General features: G+C 54.3%; 1 protein-coding gene across 2 annotated transcripts in view; it reads right to left on the reverse strand.

Annotated features, from left to right (window-relative positions):
* Positions 1–4,226: 4,226 nt before the first annotated feature.
* The window catches only part of LOC131584393 (ATP-sensitive inward rectifier potassium channel 12), a 34,122-nt gene continuing 13,532 nt past the window's right edge, over positions 4,227–24,816 (reverse strand). The window contains exons 1-2 of one of the 2 annotated variants that reach the window (XM_058849470.1): positions 17,729–20,827; positions 4,227–10,139 (exon numbers count right to left, since the gene is read on the reverse strand). In XM_058849470.1, coding sequence (XP_058705453.1) covers positions 8,704–9,993 — 1,290 coding nt within the window. In that variant the 5' untranslated portion in view covers positions 9,994–10,139; positions 17,729–20,827 and the 3' untranslated portion in view covers positions 4,227–8,703. Of the gene's footprint in view, positions 10,140–17,728; positions 20,828–24,816 lie in introns of those variants that run through there. The other variant, XM_058849469.1, reaches the window with a different exon arrangement.

The following is a 24,816-nucleotide window of genomic DNA, read 5'->3' on the forward strand; positions in this document are numbered from 1 at the left end:
CATCACATGCAGAACATCCTGTGTATTAGAATGGTTTTTATTTAGCAAATCTGCAGAGCATTAAAATAAAACTCCCGTAAAACAAAGGTCATCTTTGTGTGTACATTGAAATCGTAAACTGAGAAAAAGAGGAAGACTTCTACAGAGGTCAAAGGTCACCCAAAACATCCCTTCAAGAGAAATATCATCAGTTTTCTGCTCCCACTGTGAGCTCCAGTGCTGATCAGCAGTCACCAGTGAAGCACAGGAGAGGGAGGGAAGGAGGGATGGGGACGAAGGTTCTGGGAAATCTTTGCACAGCTTGGTTCAGTCCTGCAACCAAAACACTTCCCCGCTGTACCAGGATCATGAAACAGCAGGGGGAAAGAAAAAAAACCTGTTGTGAAACAACGGGGGTGATCTTAGGTCTGTTTGTGAGCGGCAGAGGGAGGTGAACCTGGAAAGGGCGAAGCTGCAGCTCCCAGGGAGGTGACAGCGGGGATGGGGACGGGACGGCGCGGTGGCTGCGAGCCCGGTGCCCGATCCCCAGCAGCCTTTCCCCTGCCGGCTCCCTCGGGGCCTGGCAAAGCTCTGTCAGAGCTGCCAGGCTTATCTTTAGCTCTGTTCCCTCCCTCGCCCCCGCGCCCACCTCCTCGCCGCGCTCCGCGTCCCGGCCCCCGCCAAAACACGCGTTACATAAGCGCTCGCAGAACCATCTGGGGCTGAGTCAGCCACGAACCCAAACGGACAGCAAGCCCCCGAGCAGGGGATGCCCACCCACGGAAAAGAGGCTTTTGGGGCCATCCCCCCCGCCAGTGCCACCCCGGAGTGCCCGCACCCCCACCTTGGGGCAGGAACGCCCCAGCCCGGGGGGCGGCAGTGATGCTCGGGGTCGTCAGGCAAAGAGGGGAAGGTTTAATTACATACTAATGAGGTATTTCCAAAATAAATGTGCCAGCTGCAGGGGAAGAGGAGAGGGAGTGTCGACTCGCTGGGGAAGGGTTGCTGATCTGTCAGCTTGCACACATCTTCTCCATCCTGATATCCCACGGGAAACCCTTCTCACTTCTCCCCTTAAATCAGCACCACTGAGCCCAGTTTGATTCCAAATTTATTCATTTGGGGTTTCTTCCCAAAGCCCAGGGTCAAGACAGGAGATGTCCTTCACCTCCTTCTTAAAAAATCACAGTTTTTCCCTGTGAGCAGCCTCTCAGGAGCGTTTGTGACCTGAACTTTGCAGTGTTGTGCTGATTCACAATGGCTTGTCACAAAAAAAAACTGCCTAAAAGTGACAGAAAAAGGGACGCTGACTCATGTGTTTGCCTTTCCCGAGCGAGGAGAAATGTGAAAGGTGAACAAAGTACTTAACGGGTGATAATTACATTCTGCACTGAAAAAAAAACCAATCCATATTAATAAGCCGGAGTGTTATTGCTAGTAGAGGCATTTTATAATTAAAAAAAAATTAAAGCATTTGAGGTTTTTAACCTTGACAGTGACCTGTTAACAACAAGTGTAAGGAAACCCCTAATTTTGTCCCACTCACAATTATAAATCTGTGTTAAGGAGAAACTCCAGCCTCAGCCTTCCTGGACTCCCTGCAGGATGCTGGAGGCTGGCTCCCTGGCAGGATCCCGGTTTTCAGTGGGATGAAACCTGCTGTGGGATGGAATAGAAGAGCTGGCCCCTCTGGGAGAGCTCTTGGTATTGCCTTTATGGAGGGGGAGAAAGAAGTTGGAGAGGGTCCACCTTAATGTAGGATGAAAAAGCAATTGCCAGCAGGAGAGCAGAGATGCTGCTCCGTTACTATGGTTACCCCCAGAGACAACCCAGCATCCCTGGGTATGGCCCTGCAGTACCCAGAGCATCCCTGGCTACCCGAGCTCCTCCCAGACACCTGGAATGGCACTGAGGAAACTCGGGTGGGACCAAATTCAGAGGGATCTGTAGGGTTTGAGGCTCTTGGAGCAGCCTGGAGAGAGGATGAATCCAAGCTGGATGGAGAAGCAGCATCTCCAGTGGGGCCAGGGCAAAGTTCCTTGACTTCATCCCTCTGGGACGAGGTCCTGGTGGGAATACAGAGTTCCCAGCCCCTCTGCCCACTCTCTGCCCCTTGATGACAGATTGGCTCAGCCAAATTTCAGTGGGTTTGAGCCAAACCCATCCAAGCTGATGGAAAGACACCCTGCTTTTGGGGAGGCAAAAATCCTCTGACAAGGGCACAGAGAGATGCTCTGATCTCCTGAATCCGAAGGGAAAGAGGCAGGAGGGCAATGCGAGGGCTGGTGCAATGCTGAGTTCAGAGAGGGCTTTAGCCCTTAAAGACATCTTGAATATTAAAAGTGGAGGTTGCCAGCCAAGAAAAAGCCCCACACTCATTACACTGGTGCCCATCCCTGCTGAAAACTTCCCAGCCAGGTCTGTGAGGTGTAAGCAGGGTCATTCCCCTCAGAGCCACTCACTGCCTTCCCATTCCTGCTGCTCCTACCCCTTAGTTCAGCTCTCAAAGATGAGGATGGTTGGACTGGAAACAAAGCAAGGACCAAACACCCCGGCAGCACATTTCCCGTGGTGCCAGCACCAGCTCAGCTCCCTGGGGATTTCTGTACAAGCAGCCACCGAGGGAGGAATTCTGGAGGCAGTGGGAACCATCCCCAGGGGAGCTGCCGGCTCCTGAATCATTAAATGCTTCCACAAATGAAGCGCTGGGGTTTGTAGTGCAAACGGCTGTGTGAGGAGTCACTGCCGCATGGCAAAGCAAACCCTGAGAGCGGAGGCACGGGAGCCGTGGGAAGCTGCTGCACGGGCCTGTGCGTGTCCCCAGGAGAGATGCTGGCAGGGCCCTGCCAGAGCATCCCCCGCCTCCACCCTGGCATTTTCCTTCCCGAGATCCAGCCCGTGTTTTGGAGTAGAGTTTTTCCCCATCTCCTCTCCTGCCTGCCTGTAACAGGCCATTACCGTCCCCAAGAACCCCCGCTCCTCTCCTCGGCAAGAGAAAAGCTTCCAGAAAAGCATCTGGTCCAGATTTAAAGGCATTAAGAGACAGAGATTGGTGGCTTGTTCTAATAGCTAATCATTATTAAAAGATCGCTCCTTATTTCCAAGATAGATTTGTCTGGCTTCAGCTTCCAGGAAGAGGTGGTTATTATGCCTCTCCCTGCTAGATTAAGTTACCTCTTTGTACCAGTGTATTCTCCCCATGACAAATGCTGTAATCAAGTCACCTCAGTCTCCCCCTTTGCTAAATTAAACGGGCTTTGCTCTTAAATCTTGCTTAGCCCCAGCCCTCTCTGTGATTATTGGAGTGAGTGGCTGGCTGGGGTATTTTTTTAATGAGTAAAAAACTTCCTTATGGCAAAAAGGATGGAGCTGATGGGACCCTACAGATCGTTAGTGGTGGGTGGAAATTACCAGCCACCAGTCACCTGAACTGGATTGAGCCCTATTCCCTGCCTGAGGAACGATGATGATGGATAATTTCCCCAGGTTATCTCAGTACATGAGCCCCGTTCCCTGTGGCAGCCAGGTGTGAAAGCCAGGAGGAAAATCCAGGATGGCAAATCCAGGGGCTCTGTGTCCACCAGGCCATTAACCTCTCCTTAAATAGCATCTCACACACCGTCTCCGCTCCCCTTCAGCCGTGACGTACCATTAAAGACATTTAAACTGTCACCTGGACGCGGTGTGATGTCCCCTGAGGTCACACAGGAGGCAATGCCCGCAGGAAAAAGCTCCTCACAGGGCCCAGGGGGACCAAGAGCGCTCTGGAAAGATTTGTTGGGTCCGTCTTGGATGACTGGTTTTGTTCTGCTTGGGCTCCAGACACATTTTCCCATCTCCGGGCTCCCTGCATGGCTGAGCCGCTCCTGTGGGCAGAGCCCATCAGGGCAGGGCACTGCAGCCAGCGGTACCCAGGGAGGGGCTGTGTTTGGGGGTCTCTGCAGAGCCCCTCCATGATTCTGAGCATTCCTGCAGCAGGGAGGAAAATTATCCTGCCAAGAAAAATTCAGGTGTGTGGTTTATTGCTCCTGCCTAAAGGCAGCAGGATGGATATTTGCTAAAAGGCTCTTAAAAATAATCTCTGTTTGTCGTGCTGGCCCCAGTCTTGCTCAAAGTTTGCTCCACATATCCTGTGTGTGTGACAACTGACAGACTTGGAAACACGTTGGAAGTTGGCTACAGGCAGACATTTCACTATGATCTTTAAAATATACAGCATGACGCGAGATATTTTAAATAGATCAAAATACATTTATTACATATTTATATTATTTTCTCTAGTCTATTTATATCTTTTGGAGACTCTTATATATAATATATATAATATATTTAAAATAACATAAAATTGGCCAGTTTTGTCATCTGAAATACATTTTACAAATATATATATACATTGTCACATATATCTCAAATATATGTGCAATGAGACAGAGAAACACCGGAGGTGGAAAAGGTACAGATAATTCATTGCATCCCTCAGCTTCTCTACCACCACTGCCCCAGCGAACAGACTCAGCGTGTTACCCCTGGGAAAACCAGTGCTCCCAGTTGCCAGCCTGCCCTGTGAACTGGTGCCGGGTCTCCGATCCCAAACCCAGGTGGGGCCGAGCCTGGGGGAGCACTGGGGTGTGTTTGGGGGGAGATGGAGGGGAGACGGTGCCCTGGGAGTGGGCAGCAGGACAGATGTGCACAGCTGGCGGGCGAGGGGATGGATGGCATCGGGTCGGGCAGTGCCCCACGTCCTGTCCCTGCTCATGACCCATCTGGATCCTGCCCTGTGCCAACCCCCCCGTGGCAGCGTTCCTGAATTGGGGGGTGGGAGAGCAGGAGGTGGCCGGACACGGCTGCCACACGCTCCTTTCTGCGTGCAAGAAATGGGAGAGGAGGGGACAGCACACTCAGGGGACTCTTTTGGTTGTCAGCACGAGAGGAAAGAGCAGGAGGGTTTAAAAATAAACGTATTTGTTCTGCCTTATTAAAGATAGAAAAGGTGGCTCTGAAGTCATCTCCTACAAAAGGTTTGAAGGTCAAGCAGGCACCGAATCGCGAAAGGTTGAGCGCTAAGTGATTGTCCCAGCCCTAAAAGACAAAGTGCACTAAACTGGGTGATGAGAAGCTAAGGCTCATCCCGATGGCCCCCGGCCGAGTGAGGAGCCCCCAGGGCACAGGATGCTCTTCCCAGGGGTGGCTTTGGGGCGCGGGGATGCGGCTGCTTTCTGCTCTCACTGGGGAGTTTTTTAGGGTGAAGCCAAGCGGGAGCAGCAGCAGCAGGTGCAGCCCCGACCCCCAGCTCGGGGAGCTGCTGCTGCCGGAGCCCCGGCCCAGGGCAATCCCTACGGGATGCTGGCCAAGAGGATTAGCGGCTCTCTCCTTTCTCGGCCTCCTGCCGTCCTCCAAGGATCAAGTGAACTCCAGGGATGGAGCTGGCTTGCTCGAGGAAATGGCCGGCGGCTGGGTTTTTTCTGAGGGGGACATTTCACCTTGCTCGTCTCCAAGCCCCTTCCCACAGGGATTCCACTCCCCAAAACCCCACACCCCCAGAGCATCCCTGTGTCTTCCCAGCCCCCTAAGGAAACCCAAGTGCTGAGCTTGGGCTTTTTCCACCTTTTTTGGTTTTTTTTCCTCTTTTTTTACCCCTTTTTTAGACAATTAATGGGATTTAAACTATGGCTAGGCAGCCTTCCCGATGCTCCGTGGTGGTAGGAAGAAAGACCAGTAGCTCTGAGCTCTCACAGGTAGGCAAAAATAATATTTATACACTATGTACCGGTGTGGTCCATGGTCAGGACAAGGACTATACAGTAGATACAGGACGTCTCACCAGAGCTAGACCCTCACTAGCAGGGTTTGGGGCAGGGGGTGCATGAACAGGGGCCAGGGAAGGTCCTAAATCCCCTCACTGTGCCAGCCACAGGCGCTCCCTGTCCCAGTTCACATCCTCCTACACAGCAGTTTAAAAATACATCTGTATATATTATTCTATTCTCCCAGGTAACACTGTACAATCATAGAAGTTTCTTTAAAAGCAATAATTTACTTAAAGACATCTCTATTTCTCTTTCGTTTTTATACAAATATTTACTGTGATATATATATATATTTATAAAGAAGTTTAACCCTCTGAGAACTCTACAGCAGCAAGATGTGCACCTTTTATTTTTTTTTAATAATTATTATTTATTCAAAAGAACCTAAAACCACTTAAAAGCATTTGTTTTAAAAAAATAAATAAGTAGTGCTCACACAAAATCTCTCTGCCCCCCCCTCCATCCTTCCCACCCCCCAGATGCTGTGGTGCAAAAAGCAGGGGGCAAAAGCATCCCCCCAGGAGCAAAGGGATTGGTGATGGGATGGCATCCGCCTTCGCTGCCTTAGAAACAGAAATATCGTGGCTGGAGCTCAATGGCACATCCCTACGTGTCCCCACATTTGGGGAAAACGCATTTGGGGCACTCAGTGCTGAAAAATCTGCCTCCCAGTGCTGCCCCTGGAGAAGGTTTTCTCCCAGAGGTTTTTAGTGGAAGCCAAAAACAGAGCAGCCTCTTGGTGGGCAGTGTGGGGTGATGGTGACAGACCCTGGTGGGAAGAAACTCTGCAGAGGTGATGTCCCCAGCACGGTGCTCGGTGGCACAGGGCAGTGGGACACTCAGGGCAGAGGTTCCCCCGAGCCCTTGGCAAGAAGAAGATGGGGATGGGGACACAGGACAAATCCTGCTTCTGCCACCCATGTTTGGACACGCCACAGCAAGTCCTGACCCCAGGACACAGCTTCCCTGGTGTGGGCTGTGGGGGGAAAAGCACCAGGAGCCCATCACAGCCAAAATGCCATGGAAGACCCTGCTGTTGAGCCCTCTCCCCAGGGGCTCTGTGCCCACGGTCAGATGAGGGATGCCCATGGGTACAAAGCCCTTCCCGTGGCCACAGGGATCAGGGAGCCAGATTTCAGCTCCCAGAGCACCAACGAGCAGCACAGCCAGATGAAGGGACCCACAAACCTGCACCTTTCTGACTCCTTCCCTCTGCGGGGAGCAGGGCAGGAGCGGAGGCTTCCCATGCATGGGGTGCTTTGCCTCGTGCCAGAGCTAAAGCTAAAGCAGGTTGTCACCAAGGCCAGCCTGAAAGGCGGTGGATGAGGGGAGTGGGTGCTGCAGAGCGAAAGGGGCATCACCCAGAGGAGGGGATGCAGGATGGGGGCTGTGGAGAAGGGCTGGGACACGGGATGAGTCCGCATCTCTAAGGCACAATCCACCTTGAGGCCGGGACACAGGGATGGGCTGAAGCGCAAGATGGGGTGATTTTCTCAACTGGCGTCTGTTCTTTTGGGGATAACATCTGCCTCTGAAGCAGGACTCTCTGGTGGGTTGGGAATTCATAAAGCCCAGCCTGACACGGACACAGCTCCAGGACTCAAAGTGCAGCCCAACGAGATGACTTTCCCATTGATTTCTACATTTGAAAATGTTCTTTAAGGAAGAAAAATACCAAATTGGTCAGAAAAGTGGGGAGATACCCACTTTTGAGAGCTCTCCACTCTCATTTTTGTGCTTTTCACTCTTATGGTGAACCTTATGAATTCCCCATCAGAGATGTTGGGGAAGACCCAACACTTCAGCAGCTAATGCTCCAGACCCCATTTCTACCCCGAAATCCAACATTTCCAGAAACTGGCTAATTACCGTGTTTACAATGCTTTTTTCTCTCACAGCCCTGCTAATCCTTATTACCTCCTTTGTCAATAATTCCACTACTTTCTTTCACTGCCACAGACCTATAGTCACTTACATCTGTTTTCTGCCTATGAAGCCATGCCAGTGGTAAAAAAACACCCCAAAATTGGACACAATCTTAACTTTTAGCTCCTGCATTTACCCAACAAGTCACCCCCTCAAAGGACCCTGGTGGTTTCTTCATTCCCTTGTTCATTTTCAAAAAATACTGAATGACTTCTTTCAGATTTAATATTATTATTATTATTATTATTATTTTTATAATAATAATTATTATTATTATTATTTTGGTAAACAGTCTCCCAAACGGTGCGGTGAAAATATTAAAAACCCTCTCACCTCCCTCCCCCCTTTTTTTCCCAAATTAAAAAGAAGTACATTAATGTTGCATGTTATTTCAAGTGTTGTTCTTGTGCAACTGAACCAGATCGCCTGCCAAAGGAGCAATGGTTTTGTTGTTGCTGCTCAGTTAAAAAATAAAAGAAAAAAGAAAAAAAGAAAGAGAGAGAGTGAGATTTGTTTCCTGATATTTCCTCTTTTTTGGATCTCGCAGTGCTCAGCTCCAGGAAAACGCTGGCGTTTTCCCCGCAGGGAGAGCAAAGCCCCACGGGGCCGTGTGGGGCGAGCACCTGCCCATGCCCCACGGACCCTCCTCTCCTCATCCTTCCGTCCTTCCTTCCATCCATCCATCCATCCATCCATCCATCCATCCATCCATTCATCCACCCATCCCTCCATCCATCTGTCCATCCATCCCCCAGAGCCGTGGGCCCTGCCGCGGGCGCCGGGCGCGGGGGACGCGCCATGGCCTGCCACCGTCCCCTCCTGCAGACCGCTCAGTGGTTATTGCGATGAAACTGAAAACTATGAACGATACTAATTTCTCAAGCATTCCTATGGCACTTGCATTGTTCTGCATAATTTGAGCGGGTTGTAGGGGAAGAGATTAGAGGAGGAAAAAAAATACCCTTGGAAAAGTCAACGGAAGGACCAAGAGTCATATTTCCGACTCCCTCCTGTACGACCGCTGATCCAACGCTATTGTGGCTTGAAGCCTGTCAAACTCGTGCCTGTTGTCCGGGCTGATGTCCTCCAGACCCCGGCTGTCATCGTCTTCCTCTTCCTCATCGCGGCTCATGAAGGCCAGCTCATTCTCGTAGCAGAAGGAGTTGGTGCTGGGCAGCAGGAATTTGTTCTCTACCAAGTCCTTGGCGCTGCAACGGGGGGTGGACGGGACCTCGTAGGTTTTGTGGAAGTGGGAATAGTCTACTTTGTACTGGTTTTTCTCCTCGAACAAGACAGGCTCGAAGCGGTGGCCCCACAGTATCTCACTGGCCAGGTAGGAGCTCCGAGCTTGCGTCGTCATGGCTGTGGCCTCTACCATGCCCTCCAGGATGACGACGATCTCAAAGTCATCTGTCTCCAAGTCCTGGCGGCTGATCCCAAACAAGGGGCTGTCTTCGTTGATCTCGTGGAGAATGGTGATGGGAGACACCAAGAAAATACGGTCCAAGCCTTTATCAAACCCCACGTCAATGTCTATTTGGTCGAGCGGGATGTACTCCCCTTCCTCTGTGATCCTGGGCTTAATTAGCTGAGCTCGTACGTGGGCTTCTACTATGTGGCTTTTCCGTAGGTTCCCAACTCTCCACATCAGGCAGAGTTTTCCATCTCTCATTGCCACTACTGCGTTATGGCTGAAAAGTAATGTCTGGGCCCGTTTTTTGGGCCTGGCCATTTTTGCCATTATTGCACCAATCATGAAAGAGTCGATTATACAGCCCACGATGGACTGAACCACCACCATGAAGACAGCGAGCGGACACTCCTCGGTCACGCAGCGGAAGCCGTACCCGATCGTCGTTTGGGTCTCGATGGAGAACAGAAAAGCAGCCACAAAGCCATTGACCTGCAGAACGCAAGGCTTGAAAGTATCGTCTCCACCTGGGTTTTCTAGGTCTCCATGAATGAGTGCAATTAGCCAGAAAATCAGCCCAAACAATAACCAGGACACCAGAAATGCCAGGGAAAAGAGCAAGAGCATATACCTCCAGCGGATGTCAACGCACGTGGTGAACATGTCTGCAATGTACCTCTGTGGCTTGTCATCCATGTTGGTGAACTCCACGTTGCACTGACCGTTCTTCTTTACAAACCTGTTCCTGCATTTCCTCCTGGTGTGGATTTTCCCATTGCCAAAGCCGTTGATACCTGGCATGGTGGTCAACCTCAGCCCGTCTTCCTCAGAGGACACGATGCTGTAAGGGTTGACTCTGCCCGTAGTCATCCCTGAGCCAAGCCCACAGTGAAGGTGAAGGGTCTTGCGACTCCCAGTGTCCCCCTGACCCACCCCTGCCCACCCCCCAAATTCTGCTGCGGTGGAAGAGAAGTCCCAAACTTTGCCACGTCACCACGAGGATCCCGTGAGAGGTTCTGCAATGAGAAAGCAAAGACAGGGCCGTTACCGGTCATGGCACGGGGACCCGAGGGGCTGCTTGGCCAGTGGTCCTAATGGGCTGCACGTTGAGTGGCAACCTCCTACACTGCTCTAATTCTCCTTTCCTAGGCTGGGCTGCTCCCAAAAACACATACAGAGGAAAGGGAGAAGGTGTTAGAGTTTGTTCTTTCGTGATACAAAGTGAGTGAACAAATTTTATTGCATTTGTGGGACACTCAACAACTCCAGCAGATGAAAATCCTGGAGTTTCTCCACTTCACGTTTCCCACGAGCTCCGCCACCAGAGAGGAAAGCAGAGAGGCCGAGCTGTTCTCCTTGGGACACAGATACCAATAAAGGTACTCCTGGAAGCAGCTCCATCAGTTCACATTGCCCGTGCCAGATGGATCGATGCCCAGCCCAGCGCCGACCTCAGAGCACCAGCTCTTCTGGGCTCGAGGGAAAGCACAGGGAGATGTGGATTTAACCTCTGTCCTCATGCCCGGGGATGGAAGAGGACACAGCCAATGTGCATCTGGTTGGAGAAGGCCCCGGGAAGGTACTTGCTCAGGGCAGATGTCCTGAGGAGCAACTTTCCCAACGTATCCATTGGGACCTGGAGCCATCCACGGTCACAGATGGGTTTAACTGGCCAAGTCTCATGAAGGAACAACTGCCACTGGGGAATGGGGAGCTGTTTTGGTCCCTTCTAGAAGGCTCAGCTGCAGGGTCAAGGACCTGCACTCAACTTTGCTTGGGAGAGAGGTGACATGGACATGGGAGAGGTGGCCCAAGCCTGGTGGGCTCACTGGTGGAGGTAAGCACATGATGAGGAAAACCAGTGATGCTCTGCCAGGCTGCTGGACCCCCCAGCCCCTCGTGAGGCTGTGCCAGGGAGCTGACAGGATTGTGGAGAAGCCATATGGCACATCCAAAGCACCTCAAAGAGATGGCACCACAGGAGCTCTCCACACACCACCCCCAGCCACAGGCCACCCTATTATTTAGCGCCATGGGATGTGCCACTGGGGATGGAACCGCCTTGCTGGCAGTGAGACCTGCACAGGGCAGCAGCGTGGTGGGAGAGCGGGTGCAGAGCCCCCCGTGATACCCCAGCTGACGCCTGGAGCGCAGCGAAGCCGCCGGGCTGGACACGCTGTGCCGGATCCGCCGGCCCGATCGATGCGGTCGATTCCTGCAATCAGCTCCAGTGCCCGGGGACACGCTGGGACAAACACACCCTTTCCATTACACAGAGTCCAGGGCCAGCCAGCAGCAGGGAGCACTGCCAGGCACAGCCTGCCTGGGGCTGCATCATCCCGGCTCACAATGATACCCTGCACTGCCTTTTACTGAAATGCTTCCCAAATCCAGCCTGCCAATCAAGAAACCATCCAGAAGCACTGCAGCACAAGCAGGAGCACTAAAGCCTGCCCAAACCTCCCAGGACCTGTACACAGACCCATGTGTGCCACCACCTTACACCAAACAACACATTTCCCCCTGCTGCAATCCAAGCACAACCATTTTTATCCCCAAAGCTGATTTTTCAAGAGTCACAGTGGTTTGTTGGCATCTCAGCAGACCAAGGGATTGCTCATACACAGAACAAGAGCTTCTCCCTCCTTGGAGCCACAGGGGAGACTAAAATAGGGACAATCAGTTAATATTAATAGTAAATATTTACAATCTTACTGTCCTTGGAAGTTAAACAGGACCAAAGTGGCCTTGCAGAGCTGATCTGTCAGGCCAGCAGCCCAACACCAACCTGGTCTCCCACCCTGAGTCTTCCTCCTGTCCATCCTGACTGCATCCATTAATATTTCTCCTCTTTTTTTGGGCCTGAAAAGGCTGCTCCTCTATCACCCCTCTGGCTCGCCCCAGGGCAATACACTGAATGCTTTTGCCACAGGCAGAATTTAGAGTCGGGTTTTTTAAATTAATTCTAGATGCATTTGAGAAGTGAACAAAATGCAGTGAGCCCCCAGTGACCTGTGAGAGGATTAGCTGGGGTCTGGATTAACTGTGCTGGAAGGGGAGCTGTGCCCAGGCGACTGCAGAGGCAGCAGCGCTGCCCTCACCTGGGGTGGGGCCCTCAGGTCCCCATCACCATCACTGCTCCCCCCTGCCTGCACCCCTTTCCCCATCCCTCCTTCCTTTCCTCCACTCTTCTCTGTTTCTTTTCCTTCCTTCCTTCCTTCCTTCCTTCCTTCCTTCCTTCCTTCCTTCCTTCCTTCCTTCCTTCCTTCCTTCCTTCCTTCCTTCCTTCCTTCCTTCCTTCCTTCCTTCCTTCCTTCCTTCCTTCCTTCCTTCCTTCCTTCCTTCCTTCCTTCCTTCCTTCCTTCCTTCCTTCCTTCCTTCCTTCCTTCCTTCCTTCCTTCCTTCCTTCCTTCCTTCCTTCCTTCCTTCCTTCCTTCCTTCCCTCCTTCCCTCCTTCCCTCCTTCCCTCCTTCCCTCCTTCCCTCCTTCCCTCCTTCCCTCCTTCCCTCCTTCCCTCCTTCCCTCCTTCCCTCCTTCCCTCCTTCCCTCCTTCCCTCCTTCCCTCCTTCCTTCCTTCCTTCCTTCCTTCCTTCCTTCCTTCCTTCCTTCCTTCCTTCCTTCCTTCCTTCCTTCCTTCCTTCCTTCCTTCCTTCCTTCCTTCCTTCCTTCCTTCCTTCCTTCCTTCCTTCCTTCCTTCCTTCCTTCCTTCCTTCCTTCCTTCCTTCCTTCCTTCCTTCCTTCCTTCCTTCCTTCCTTCCTTCCTTCCTTCCTTCCTTCCTTCCTTCCTTCCTTCCTTCCTTCCTTCCTTCCTTCTCCCTTTCCCTTTTTCTCTTTTCCTTTCCTCCCATGTCAGACAGACTTTCAGGGACCCCTCTGCTGCAGGGTGATGCCAGGACAGATCCAAGGAGCCGACTCCGTTTTGGGTACCGGGAAGTTCTCGTGGCACAGCCCCTTTCCCATGCGGGACCCCACATTCCCGGACCGAGTCCTTCCCGGAGCTCCTGGAGGAACAGAGGGACAGAGGGACAGAGGGACAGAGGGACAGAGGGACAGACCCCCCGTCCCAGGCCGGCAGCGGCAGCCTGGGGAGACGGCAGCTAAATAAAGGCAGCAAAGTGGATGTGCCGGAGCAGGCGGCCGCCTGCGGCTCGTCCTTTATTTAGCACAGTTTTGTTTGGAAATACACTTTCTCGAGTTCGCGGAAAGCTGAATTTCTGCTTTGGTTTAAATTTTGAAGGCTGGAGCCCCACGCTGCCGCTGCGGGAGGCTCAAGCTGGGAGAGGGCTCATGCAAACACTGGAAACCCGTGGCTGGACTGGGTGTGACAGGGGACAACATCCCCGTGGTCACCCGACATCTCCTCGGCTCGGGAGTGCATCCTCCAGCACCAGCCCGGCATCCCCCCACAGCCACATCTGCCCCAGGGGGCTGCCAGAGGTGTTCCAGAGGTACATCCCCCTTCCTGCCTGCTTCCCAGCAGTTTCACAAACCCGCCTATCACAATTTTCCCTCACAGGAACAAAATCAAAACTTCCCCTGACAATCCCTGCCCGTCAATCCCAGACAAACCCACGCAGGACCGGGACCATCCCCTGCTGTTGGTGCCACGCGTCCCGTGCAGAGCTAACAGCGTTAACACTTAGGAAACAAAACACTCATAATTCGAGTTTCGGGAATGAGCGGGCCCCGGCTCCCCGCGGCTCCGAAGGCATCGGGGACTGCCCCAGTTAATGAGCTGACAAGAGAGGCAAAAACTCCTGCCACGAAACTGCAGCAACCCAGCTCCCAGCGCGGAGCGGCTCCCCGCCGACAACCCGAGTGCCTCCAGCAATCTGCCAACTGCACTGTTAATTTTATTTATTTTATTTTATTTTTTTCTTAAAAGGGGATGTTAAATGTTCCAACAATATTCGGAGCAGCCAGCACGCTGGGAAAATGTGCTGAGTGCCGGGGAAGTCATTAGTTAGAGCCGGCTGAATGTGTCAATGCGATTTATCATCACACCTTTCCCTGCACCTCTGGAGGGGGACGCGTTTCGGCCGCCACCCCCCAGTCCTTGCACCCTCCCAGTGTGGATTTTCTCCTGGACGCGCTCCCAGAACCGGGCTGTGCTCAGGAGGGGGCTCGGAGGAGCTGCGTTTGGGGATGATGAGTTTGCAGGTCCCCGTCTGCGGGGCAGGGGAGGTGACTGGCCGGGAGGGGACGGTGTGAGCAGGTCACACTCTGCTGCCTGCCCCGAGCCGGAGATAACGCTGCTATCTCCCGAGGCGATGCCCTTCATGCCCCAGCAGCAGGACAGCAATGTCAGCGGCGAGGAGGGAGCTCTGTGTGCGGCGCAGCAGAGAGAGCCCGAATATCCCCTGCTCATCCCGTCCCGATAAAGCCCCGGGCACCCGCAAACCCAGGGGAGGCATCTCAGGGGCTGGAGGCTCCCCGAGCCATGCCCGGGCAGCTGCAATGCCTCAGAAACTCCCTCCTACAATGCCCCGCCGAAAAATTAAGGGTCAGTGCAAGGCAGGCCAGGTCAGGACATACAAAGAATAAATGAGAATAAATGGCCCCCTGTTTCCCCTCCACTGCCGGGAGTGGGGGACAGGAAAGAGGTTCCCACCACAGTGCATCCCTAATGAGAACAAACTGCTCCGTTTTGGCAAGGACACGGGGAGAAAACAGCCATGGGCACACACCCCTCCCCAGGCCCCCCATATACTCCCCTATTTCCAACAAGCTGTAAAGAAATCGCTGTCTGCAAGTCTTGGTGGCACATGCAGAAGGGAAACTGAGGCACCTGGGACAAGGAAGGCCTTTGGAGGCAAGACCGGAGGTGACGGAGTGCCTGGAGAGATGATGGCTCATCCCTGTCCCCCTGAGCCACGTGTGGATGCCACGGGACGGGAGCAGGAAAAAGGGCCCCGTGCAGCATTCGTCACCCCTGGGGCCAGGTGGCCCCTGCAGGGTGATGGGCTTGTATTTAAGCACCCTAAAACTCCTTCTAAATGTGCCCTGGAGCAGAGAGATCCTGGAAAAGAGCCTTTCAGAGGCTGCACTGAGCGTTCATTTGGCCCCAAACTCCATTGTCTGATGTGAGGACTGAGCATCCCAGTCCAGCTGCCTCCAGCTCCAGCACCCATCCCTGTCCCAGCACCCACACCCTGCAGTGACAGAACCCCGGGGCTGTAATCCACCCCTGCTGCCTCCCAGTGCTCCTGGGGGCTGTCCCCCTGCCTGCCTGGCTGCAGGACAGTGTCAGAGGGATCTGGGAATGCCATAACACCCACGGTCACCCCAACCCACAGCCAGCCCTGCCACCCCCTGGGTCTTGGAATCCTATCTCATTCCCCTGGAAAACACAGGCTCTTCTTCCAGCCCCTCACATCCATACACCCGGAAAACAGGACATGGCTGGGGGGAAGGATGAGGGCAAGGGGGTTTCAGGCCTTGGCAGGGACCCACCTGCACCAGGGGCTGCCAAAGGATCCCCCAAAACCCCAGGAGATGCAGCCAGACTGCCCTGTCCACATGACACCCACCCAAACCTCTGTGGTACCCCCTTACCCCTCCCCACAGCCCCCTGCAGACCCCCACAGCCCCCCAGAGCTGCCCCAGCTCAGAGGATGGGTGTTAATATCCCAGGAAATTGCCCTGGGAAGGAGCAGAGCCCCAGCTGCTCCCCAGACATGGGTGGGGGGCTCTGGCCAGATCCTGGAGGAGGGGTCAGCCCTTACCTGCTGTGAGCCCGGGGGGACCCCAGCGCTCCCCGGCCATGGCTGCAGGGCACAGGGTGCCCCGGGGCCCTGCTGCAGCCTGGGCAGGAGACAGAGAGTTTTAATTGAATTTCTAGATTATCCTGGGGGAGAAATTGTAATCTCCTTAAATCCAACCTCTGGTCGAGGCCCGTAACCTACTGTCCTGTGCCGGGGAAGGGATTTAGCGAGGGGGAGGGGAGGTTTCCCAGCCTGCTGATGCTCCAGACCCTGCACCCAGCAGGATTTGACCCACAGGACTTCAGAGATCTGTTCCCAGCAGTCCTGGGGCCCTGCAAATTAAAGTCCTGCAGCAGCAATGCCCTGTCCCCTGTCCCCATGTCCTGCCATGGTCACAGTGTCCCAGGAGCCTCAGGAGCTGGTGGGGTTGGGACTCTGGTGATGGAGATGGCTGCTGCTGGATCAGCGGGGTCTTTGGAGGGTGAAGAGGAGCCCCCCTGGGTGGGACTCATGGCTGGCAGTATCCAGGGCTTAGAACTGAAATACCACCTAACCCAGCTGTGCCAAGGGGCCAGTGGGCCGTACAAGTCCCCAGGCAAGTCCTGTTCCCTGCTGTGGTGGGCACCTCCCTCCCCAGAAAACCATCCCTGGATCGTGTGGGCCAGAGGATGTTCTTGGATGGCTCAGTGACCTTGGGGTGTCTCCATCACATGGTCCTGGTCCCTCTTGCATGTTCCCATGTCCGGATACGTGGCAGGCTCCAGCTCCAACCCCAAACCTCCCAGTGGTGATGGCAGAGCTGGAATCAGTCGGCCAAGCTCCTGCCTGCCATAGCTGGGGCCTCTGCAGGGACACAGATTTCCATTGGGAATGGCAGGTTCCCATCCAGCACATGCCAAGAGGCTCAGGGGAGAGGCAACACCCCTGCCCCTGACCAAGAGAGGAGCATCCAGCTGCTAAAAACCACCGTGGGAAGAAAGGGGGAAGCGAGGCAGAAAGGGAAAATGTTTCCAACTGGATTTTATCACCAATGAAACGAGCTGAGGGCCACAGTGCTGAGGGCTTCCTATCCTGAAGGTAACACCAGTGCTTGGAAGCATCCCTGGGATATCACAGGCATGGATTATTTCAAGAGCCCTCTCACACCTCAGGGTCAGAGGCAGGAGATGATGGATCTGGATCCATTCATCCTCATTCAGCAAAATTAATCCCGTACCTCCCGCTTGCCTGGTTCCAGTTGAGGCCTTTTTCCCAAATCCCATTATTCCCAAGGCAGGTTTTCATTTGTTCTCACCTACCACAAACACCCCTCCAGGAGCCGTGTCTCCTGCTCCTGCTCGCGTGTGTGGGCAGAGCCCGCGCCCAGGAAATGTTTATCCTGAAGGCACAACACGCGGCAGGTTGGGAGCGATGGAGCTGCCAGCAGGAGCCAGGAGCTGTGGGGAGAGTGATGGCATCTCCCCACGGTGACATTCCTGCTGGGAATCTGCATGGAAAGGAGCGGAATGACCATGAGAACCAGCTCAGGATACACAAATCCCTTGCAGCCGGGAGAGCTGGGATGGAAGCAAGGCCGGGACATCAACTGCACCCTCCACCCTTTTTCCGACCTTGAACGCACTATCATTCCTGCTCCATCAAAGCATTAACAAGTGCTCAACTCCCGGTGACAAACACAGCCCGTGTCCCGCTATCCCAGGCTGTTTTCCTGGCCCCGTGGCCGTGCCAGGGTAAAGTTGTCGCTTCCACCCCTGAAGTGCTGTGTTCCCAGTGCTCTTTGGCACTGCCGCGGGTTAAGGTGTCAGCAGAGCCCTAAACGTGACTGTTAACCCCAGGAGGAAGGAAACGGGGAGGAAGGACATGCCAAGCTCGGGGAGAGCCGCCCTCCTGGCTCCACTTACCCCGCGATCGCAGCGAGAGCCGCGGATGCTGAGCCCGGTGCCGGCGGCCGAGGGAGCGGGCGGGCGGCGGGGACTTCACCGATGTCCTGTCTAATTGCTCCCGAGCTCAGATTACAGCCTCGCTTCTTCCCTACATGTACAGGAGCTGGCACCTCGGCCGCGGCCCCTGGGAGCCACCGCCAGCGAGGGGGATGTGCACCTTCAGTGGCATTTCCATGGGGCAGCGAGGGGAACCGTGACAACGGTGGGGAGCCCGAAGTGCCTTAGTGGTCCCCGAGGCGTTGGAATAGAAGCAGCTTGCAGGGGATTTCAGAGCTTTTTGGGAAGTGAAGGACCAGCCAGAAGGATGAGACACATTCCGAACTGGTGGATCAGACGGTGGTGCCAGGCAGTCGGTGTTCCAAGGCAAGACCACTCTGTTCTTGCTGCTTAATGATGGCCATGACACAAACCCCATCTTCTCAGGAGAGGATGAAAAATCCTCCTCCTTTTCTGCTGGGGCTGTCCAGATCCCCTGGCACACTTGTGATGCTGTCCAGCATCTTCAAGACAAAAAAGGCCCTTGCACTGTTTTTGCAGCTATTATTTTTCCTCCAGCTCATGGCTCTGCCCACAGCAGTTCATGAGTTTCAGTGTCTTCCAAATCCTGTGAGGGCTCCCTTTAAATCTCTCATTCCTCAAGCAGAGCCTGTTTGGAGGAAGTCTCCTTCCCAGGGGGTAACAGGTTTCTGTCAGAATGTTTCTTCCCTTTCAACCCTTCTTTCTGTCACCGGAGAGCTGGACAACCCCAAACTTCAGGCATGACCCCAAACCCAAGTAGCTGAAGGGCAGCAGAGGCAGGGCAGGGTATTTTGGGGACCGTCTTTATCTGCTGCGTGAAGATTTAGCACAGGCGTTGCGTAACGCTGGGGGGGTCACTGCTCTCGTGCCCTCTCGCCGTCAGAGATCAGAAACTCAATTAATCCTCCCTCATTCCCTGCCCACGGGGACCAGCCGTGGGTGCCCTCTCAGCCTGGCCCTGGCAGCGAGAAGTCAAATCTCTGCCCGACGTCAGCATCCACTGATGTTGGCAGCCTGGGGGTGAGGAGCTGTGGGACACTCCACTGCCACCACCCAGGCACCCACCTTGCTTGGAAAGCCCTGTTCAAATGGAGGTGGCTAGGAAGGAACCAGACACCGAGGCCCCTAAAATGACTCATTCTTTCTGTGCCCCAACCTCGGGTTCTGCTGTTAAGGGGCTCAGCAGACACAGACCCTGTGGCAGAGATCTGGGCATTTAAAGCATTTAAAAGGTCATTTTTTTACCACCAAGGCTTGGTGCACATCTGCCTGTGCTCCCTCTCTGTTCCTTCACACAGAGCAGGTCACAGGTGGGTGGCTTGCTCAGGCACACACTGCAGGATCACAACAGCAATGAAGGGATCCCTATTTTTTTTTTTGGACAGCCCTAAAATAACAACCCCCACATGTGTCCTTGGGCAACCCTACAATGAACAAGGTGAGTGCCCATCATTGGTGAGCCCAGGCAGTGCTGTGTGTGCACACATGGGCTGACAAGGAGAAGGGCACCAGCAGGCAAACCCAAAATGCTGTCACAGGAAGATTTGGAGAGGTAAAGGTGGTGTCATGCTGCTGCCACAGCCTGCAGAACCCCTGGGGTCCTGGTCCTGCATCCCCTGAGCAGTAATAATATACATCACACAGCATCCTGGCATGGCTGGGTGGCCGTGATGGCAATGGGAGGGCACAGAGCAAAAGGGCCCTATGGGTGGGGCAGGGGCTGAGTCTGGTGGCACTGGGGAGGATGACAAGTCTGGTGGCATCGGGACACGGTGACATGCCCCTGGTGAAGAGCCTCACGGAGAGTTACACAACGCCGGCCCGGCCGCCCTTGGCTGTGTGCGCCGTTTGTGCTGCTATCGACACGGCCCCGGCCGCCCTCCGACATCCCCGCGGGCACACAACTCTGCAAGTGGCGTAAATGCAAGTGCACGTGAGCAGGGGACCTGCTCCAGCCCCCCCTCAGAGCCTGAACCCCCTGCAGTGGTCACCAGCCATGCACCAGCATCTCCTGGCTCGGCTGTGCCACGGCAGAGGGTGGGGAGGGCTGGGATGGAGCAGGGGGAACAGGGCAGGCACCCACCCCCAGCATCCTGCTGGGAACACACAGTGGCTGAGGCACAGCATGACCCCCACCCAGAGACTTTCAGGACATCAAAGACCAGCCAGGAGAACGCAACAAATTCAAAAAGTGGGAATGTGATACCAGATTAGGGCAAGGCAGTCAGTGCTGCAGGCAGGACCTTGGTTCTTCGGTCTTGCCACTTAAGGAGGTCTGTGACCCAAAACCACCCTCAAGCCTATTCCAGGAGAGGAAGAAAAATCCCCTCTTTTTCTGTTGGAGGGGAAGAACACTCGCTGCTCCACAAGCAGCAAGGAGCCCTCCCCTCAGCCCAACAGCAGGAGAAGCAGGGATGCTTTTGTCCATAGAGATGGGGAAACTGAGGCACAGTGGCTGGAGGGGCCTGAACGTGGGGACTGGCATCAGCCCTTGTCATCGCTTTCCCCCCTGCCTGGCCTGGCCCCAGGTCGAGATATTTATAAAGCCGATAAGGGAGCAGAAAGAATTTTCCAAACGCCAAAGTTACGTAACCTCTCCTCGCCCTCCACGGACATCGTCTTTAATTATAGGCTTGGGGTGGGGGGGAGCCCTCCGTGGTGGGGCTGGTGGGGGACACCACTGCCACGGTCACCCCAAAGGGCTTCATCCTCCTCTCCCTCACTGCAGACAGTGCCCAGGGCCAGGCACCAGCCTGTGCCACCGTGTCACCCCGTGGAACCCCATCCTTGAAGGACACTGAAGGGTTTGTGGCCAATCTCCCCATCCTGTGTAGGGGATCCCAAGTTTTTGTCTGGGTTCTGGGTCTGGCTGATCCCTCCAGGATGTGCACACCCTGCAGCCCCTCCCAGCACGAGCTGGGTGTCACGACAGATGACAACCCGAGCACGGCTGACATTGCCACGCTGACAATCGATGGCTGCTGCTGGGAGGACTCATGTGGGGGTGCTGCACCAGCACCTGCCCCCCAAAGAGCTGCCCCCCACCCCAGAGACTGCAGGTACCCTCTGCCTTCCACCAGCCCCATTCCCACCACCCCCATAGGCAACTTCCAAACCCTTCTCCATCACTGCACAGCTGCCACCAAACCCAGCAGCTGTGCCTCAGTTTCCCCAGCCCTGCCCTTGCTACCCCAGGGGGGGACGGAGTCCCTTCCCTGGGATGTTTTTCTCTCGCCCAACTTCGGCCAAGGCTGCGGAGTTGGAGGGATGCTGAGCGAAGGCTCCGTCGCTGTGGCAACCCGCGGCGGCCGTCTCCAGGCGACCGCCCAGGGATGCTGCAGAGATGCTCTGGAGGCAGAGCGAGAGGGACCAGGGCGGTGGGGGATGTATCCATAGGGATGCCACCCCCCCTACTCCCCTTCCCTCCCCAAACCACAGCCTGGATCTTTGTTACAGCGTGTTGAAACACCCTGAAAACAGCCGCTGATTTGCTCGGCTGGCTGAGCACCGATACAGGCTGGCTGCTGGCAATACCAGCAGGATGCTCCCGGGTGGGAGCAGGGCCACTCCGTTTCCAGGGACACCTGCAGAGCTGTGGAAATCATTGTTGGAAATAAGCCCGTTAGCTTCTTAACCCTCATTAAGCAGCTTAGGGGGGACACGCGGCATCCTACGCAAACCCGGAGGCGGAGAGGGCCCTGCCGGGGGTGACGGGATCTCGGTGGGTGCTGTGGGGGTGGCACGGGGGGCGCGGCCCCGTCCCCGCCCTGGGCGAGCCGCGCTCCCCGCTCGCAGCCCCCCTGTTGCTCCTCGCCAGCCGGGCCCTTCGGCAGCTCCCGGCAGCGCTGAGCAGCGGGCAGGGATGGTGGTGATGGGATGTCACACCCGTGTGACGAGTGTGGGAGGTCTCAGCCGCAGCCCCGGCGGGCGGGGGGAGCGGGCTGGCGGTGACAGCGAGGGGCGATGGCCCGGCCAGCGCCCGACACCGCGGCTGCGGGACGGAGCGGGACGCTTCTAATCACTCCACTTGGAAACGGTCCCGTTTTTACATTTGTTAAATTAAAGGATGTCAGCGTCTGATGCCAAGCCCAGGCTCCCTCGGAAATTTAAACTAATGACAGCGAGGAAAACGAGCTGAAACCAGAGCACAGGCGCTCCCACGTTATCCAGCCGCACCAGCCATCTCTGTGGCGGGGCTTACATGGCAGCTTGCAAAGCACCAACCGCCACAAAGATCTCAACTTTCTGCCCCAAAATCCAACCTTGCCCGCTCTGCTCCGCCAGAAGGTGCATTGGTGGCACCTGGGCAAGCCAGGCTGGGGGCCCCAGAGACCCCCATCCTCCTCCAGCCTCTCAAAGGGCAAATATCTCCCTCTTTCCAGGGTGCCGCTGCCCTGGGCAGTGGGGTTGGTCAGCACGGGGTGCGAGTGGGAGAGCAGAGCAGAGCAGCGAGTGCGATGTGGGGATTTCTCCAGCTCTGATGATTCCTACAGCCGGCTCCATCCTGCCTGGCCCGGTGCCAGCAGGCAGCGGGGTCCTGGCAGAGCTCGGGGGCCCCTCGCTGCCCCTCTTCCCCACGGAAATACCTGGGCTCAGGCGAGGGCTTCGCTCCCGGCGCTCTCCAGGCTCCGCTGGGGTGGTTTTGTGCTGCAGCTGAGTAAAACCACAGAGTGGTGGTTGTCTCTTTTTTTTTTTTTTTTTTTTTTTTTTTCCTTTTATAATTTTCTCGGCGAGATAAAATTAAACAAACAAGCCCTTCTGGGAGCAGCGCGAGGAAGGGAGCCTGCTTCCCTACAGATGTGCGTGTCCTCAGCTATTACAACCACCGAATTAAGCTTTCCCTGTGGCTGGGACATTTGCACAATCCCACTCGTTCGCCTCCTGCGGTTTCACTGGTAGGAGACTGGCTCACTCTGCAGCCTCCCTCCCCATGAGGTCATTACCCAAACACCTATTTTTCACAAAAACATTGAGAATGTTGGCTTTTTTTCCTGACCTCACCATCTTGCCATCAAATTAGAGTAGTTTGGAGTGAGAGGCTGGGAGCGCTCAGCAAAGCAGAACATGCTGAGGAGAATAGAATAGAATAGAATAGAATAGAATAGAATAGAATAGAATAGAATAGAATAGAATAGAATAGAATAGAATAGAATAGAATAGAATAGAATAGAATAGAATAGAATAGAATAGAATATGAAATAATAGAATATGAAATAATAGAATATGAAATAATAGAATATGAAATAATAGAATAAAGATGCAGGCAGGCATTCCCCAGGGGATGGGGCTGCAGAGGAGGGGGAATGCTGTCGGTCAGGAGAGGAGTGGGCTCTCCCAGCTGCTCTCCAAGCCCCGTCTGCATCCCCCAGCCCCAAAAAGGAACAATCACGGCGTAAGATTTGCAAACACACCTAAACTTCCCAGCTTCATCTGCCTCAGGAGCCAGCACAGAAGCGTTGCCATAGCTTTGAGGACCACCGGTGGGTTTTGCAGCACAATCTGGACCACGGATCTATGCAAATCCCCAAGGCAGAAGTCTTTATGGAGGCATATGACAACCGAAAAAGAATAGCGCTCAGTGCTCTACTCCCACACGCCACCCCCCAACTTCACCATCATTTAAATCAGTCTTAAGTTGGAAGAATTCAAATCAACACTGTCGTCACAGAGCCAAGCAGAGAGGTGACACAACTTGGATGCTGCCAGGGAAATTGCCCCCCTGAGACTCCAAACTCATCAGCCCATCACTTTTTTTGAAACCCCATCGAGGAAAACAAATGAATTGGCAACTTGCTGCCCCTCCAGCCCTCCATTGCCTCTGGCCAGGGCTGCTTCCAACCAGCTTTTCCCCTGGGATCAACAGGAGGGGGACCGGTGGGAGAAAAAATTATCCGAGACATGCTGTTGAGGCTAGAGAGACACAGTTGGAAAAGAAATCAAAGCTTCTAAAGAGAGAGATGCCAAGGAGATGTGTGGTTCTCAAGAGAAACAGGACATTCCTCTCCCAGGGGGAGAAAATGATGAGGAATGCTTGTGCCACCTCTTTCAGCTCCCTGGCATAGGTGCTCAGCAGTCTGGGCACAGCTTGTCCCCGCTGTGCCACACTGCAGACACAGATGGCATCGCAGCTACTCATTTTTTTTCGTGTGTTTTGTTGGGGTTTTTTACCCCAAAAGCACATTTTCCATTTGGAGGAAAGGTTGCTGGGTCCTGACAGACCCAAGGCAGATGTGGAGCCACTCTTTGGGTTCCTGGAGACCTCCCTGCCTTCCTGCACCACACAGAATTATTAGGGTTGGAAAAAGTCTCTAAGATCACCCAGTCTAACTGTTAACCCAGCACTTCCATGGCCACCACTAATCCATGTCCCCAAATGCTTCATCTACACCTTCAACCATGTGCCCAGACCTGCTGCTGTCTCAGAGACATGACTTGGCATCAGCAGAATCCTCAGGGATCTTATGGGAGTCACAAAGAAAAGAAGCTGTGAGGAAAATAAATATTTTGCTATAGCCAGAAACACCAAAATCGGGTCCTGGTTTAGCCCAGAGCAGAAGGATCATCAGGTCAGATTTTCCTTACAAAACATATTTGAGTTACACAAGCAATGGGATCAGGCTGGAAGCAAGCAGGTGAGATAATCTCAGCGAGTCCTGGTTGATCCCCTGAAACCACCCAGTTTGGCTGGTTCAGCACAATTCCTGCAGCAAATTGTTCCTGCAGGAAGTTTCATACCTGTGCCCTTGGGCTAAGCCTTGACAGCATCTCTCACTGGGAACAAGCTACCTGCCTCCTCAAGGCAACACCTGGGGACTCCAGAGGGAGAGGAGGGCTGGGGAAGAGCTGGTCTGGCTATAAATAATCCCATGGAAGGGAAATGGGAGAAAAAGCAGCAAGCAGAAACTGATAAATCCAGGGAGATGTGTCCAGGCACTCATTGTGAACAGCTCCTTTTGCTCCATGTGATCCCACAGAATCAGGCACAAGAGAAAATGGGATCCATGGAAGGATCCAGCCCAGATATTGCC

This window comes from Poecile atricapillus, chromosome 14 (assembly GCF_030490865.1).
Source record: "Poecile atricapillus isolate bPoeAtr1 chromosome 14, bPoeAtr1.hap1, whole genome shotgun sequence".
Classification (NCBI taxonomy): domain Eukaryota; kingdom Metazoa; phylum Chordata; class Aves; order Passeriformes; family Paridae; genus Poecile; species Poecile atricapillus.